The 2,500-nt window shown below is 50.3% G+C and overlaps 1 protein-coding gene across 1 annotated transcript in view; it reads right to left on the bottom strand.

The window, feature by feature from the left end:
* The window catches only part of LOC149984267 (intermembrane lipid transfer protein VPS13B-like), a 721,339-nt gene that overhangs the window by 230,569 nt on the left and 488,270 nt on the right, over positions 1-2,500 (bottom strand). Inside the window, 1 exon segment of the mRNA XM_090230526.1 lies at positions 1,365-1,568. Coding sequence (XP_090086652.1) covers positions 1,365-1,568 — 204 coding nt within the window.

Genomic DNA, 2,500 nt, shown 5'->3' with positions numbered 1-2,500 from the left:
GACCCAGTAGTGCACTACATTAGACCAGAGCCCTACGGGCCCAGTAGTGCACTACATTAGACCAGAGCCCTACGGGCCCAGTAGTGCACTACATTAGACCAGAGCCCTATGGACCCAGTAGTGCACTACATTAGACCAGAGCCCTATGGACCCAGTAGTGCACTACATTAGACCAGAGCCCTACGGGCCCAGTAGTGCACTACATTAGACCAGAGCCCTATGGGCCCAGTAGTGCACTACATTAGACCAGAGCCCTATGGGCCCAGTAGTGCACTACGTTAGACCAGAGCCCTATGGACCCAGTAGTGCACTACATTAGACCAGAGCCCTATGGGCCCAGTAGTGCACTACGTTAGACCAGAGCCCTATGGACCCAGTAGTGCACTACATTAGACCAGAGCCCTATGGACCCAGTAGTGCACTACATTAGACCAGAGCCCTACGGGCCCAGTAGTGCACTACATTAGACCAGAGCCCTATGGACCCAGTAGTGCACTACCTTAGACCAGAGCCCTACGGGCCCAGTAGTGCACTACATTAGACCAGAGCCCTATGGGCCCAGTAGTGCACTACCTTAGACCAGAGCCCTATGGACCCAGTAGTGCACTACATTAGACCAGAGCCCTACGGGCCCAGTAGTGCACTACATTAGACCAGAGCCCTATTTGGGACTCACAGTCGGTCACTGAGCCTTGTTGAACCTCACCATTTGATCACACAGAGCACCTCCCTCTACCAGCTGAACATCTGACAGGATGTGATGCGATCAGCCAACCAAGTCGTAACACATCCTGTTACCTACTACTTACAACACTCGGATTCGGAGATTTACTGATTGGTAGAATCAGATGTGTTTCTGCTTGGCTGGGACAAAACCCTGCACCCACACTGGCCCGGTGCAGATATGATTGGCCACCTTGGTACTAAGATGTGGTTAGGTACTTCCTTATTGGATAGTTGTACCCAGTAGTCTGTCCTGATTGGTTAGTTGTACCCAGTAGTGTGTCCTGATTGGTTAGTTGTACCCTGTAGTGTGTCCTGATTGGTTAGTTGTACCCAGTAGTGTGTCCTGATTGGTTAGTTGTACCCAGTAGTGTGTCCTGATTGGTTAGTTATACCCAGTAGTCTGTCCTGATTGGTTAGTTGTACCCAGTAGTGTGTCCTGATTGGTTAGTTGTACCCAGTAGTCTGTCCTGATTGGTTAGTTATACCCAGTAGTATGTCCTGATTGGTTAGTTATACCCAGTAGTCTGTCCTGATTGGTTAGTTATACCCAGTAGTCTGTCCTGATTGGTTAGTTATACCCAGTAGTATGTCCTGATTGGTTAGTTATACCCAGTAGTCTGCCGTGATTGGTTGTGTACCTGCTGGCCATGTTCCATTCTAGGGCAGGGTTCTGTGAGTTCCTCTCTGTCTCGGTGGACACGCCCCCCTTAGACCCCTCCTTCTCTGGTTTGAGCTGCTCCCATTGGGCGGTACCGATGTTGATGGACTGCAGATCCAGCTGGTACTGACGGTCCTCCACCTCTGACCCCGGGTCGCGCAGGATGCCCAGGTTCAACGCTCGCCTGGGGGAGGAAAACAGGAGAGGGAGAGAGACGTTATGAGGTTAAACAGCCACAATAACATCACCTGAAACAGACTGGAATGCAGACCGGCCAGACCTCTGACATCATAGGTACCACCTCTGTCATGTGATCAGCATTACCCATCACCCCCTGGGGCTCATTCGGGTTTGTTATAGTGCATGGGAATCAGTCAGTTCCCTGACCTATGATGACACCACTTCTGAACACAGAGAGACTCATTTGTTGCATAATGTAGCTGTTACCATGGCTACCCGCGGTTTCAGCTCGCTACCTCCACACTAACCAACAGTCACAGTCAATAGAGGCAAGACGACACAGTTTCAGCTGACCGAACCACTAAGCCTGCAGAGCTGTGGTTGGTTTATAATGTGATGTGACCAGACCAGTCAGAGTCTACCCTGGGTGGGCAGTAGACTACCTCTCACTGAACCTCTCCCAGTATGTAGACTACTTCTCCCAGTATGTAGACAACTTCTCCCAGTATGTAGACTACCTCTCACTGAACCTCTCCCAGTATGTAGACTACCTCTCACTGAACCTCTCCCAGTATGTAGACTCCCTCTCACTGAACCTCTCCCAGTATGTAGACTATCTCTCCCAGTATGTAGACTACCTCTCACTGAACCTCTCCCAGTATGTAGACTATCTCTCCCAGTATGTAGACTACCTCTCACTGAACCTCTCCCAGTATGTAGACTATCTCTCCCAGTATGTAGACTACCTCTCACTGAACCTCTCCCAGTATGTAGACTATCTCTCCAGTATGTAGACTACCTCTCACTGAACCTCTCCAGTATGTAGACTATCTCTCCCAGTGTGTAGACTACCTCTCCCTGAACCTCTCCCAGTATGTAGACTACCTCTCACTGACCCTCTCCCAGTATGTAGACTACCTCTCACTGAACCTCTCC

The sequence above is a fragment of the Oncorhynchus mykiss genome, chromosome 3 (assembly GCF_057628025.1).
Source record: "Oncorhynchus mykiss isolate SJ-2025 chromosome 3, ASM5762802v1, whole genome shotgun sequence".
Taxonomy (NCBI): Eukaryota; Metazoa; Chordata; class Actinopteri; order Salmoniformes; family Salmonidae; genus Oncorhynchus; species Oncorhynchus mykiss.
The sequence above is the reverse complement of the archived record's forward strand: the minus strand, read 5'-3'. Positions and strand labels throughout refer to the sequence as shown.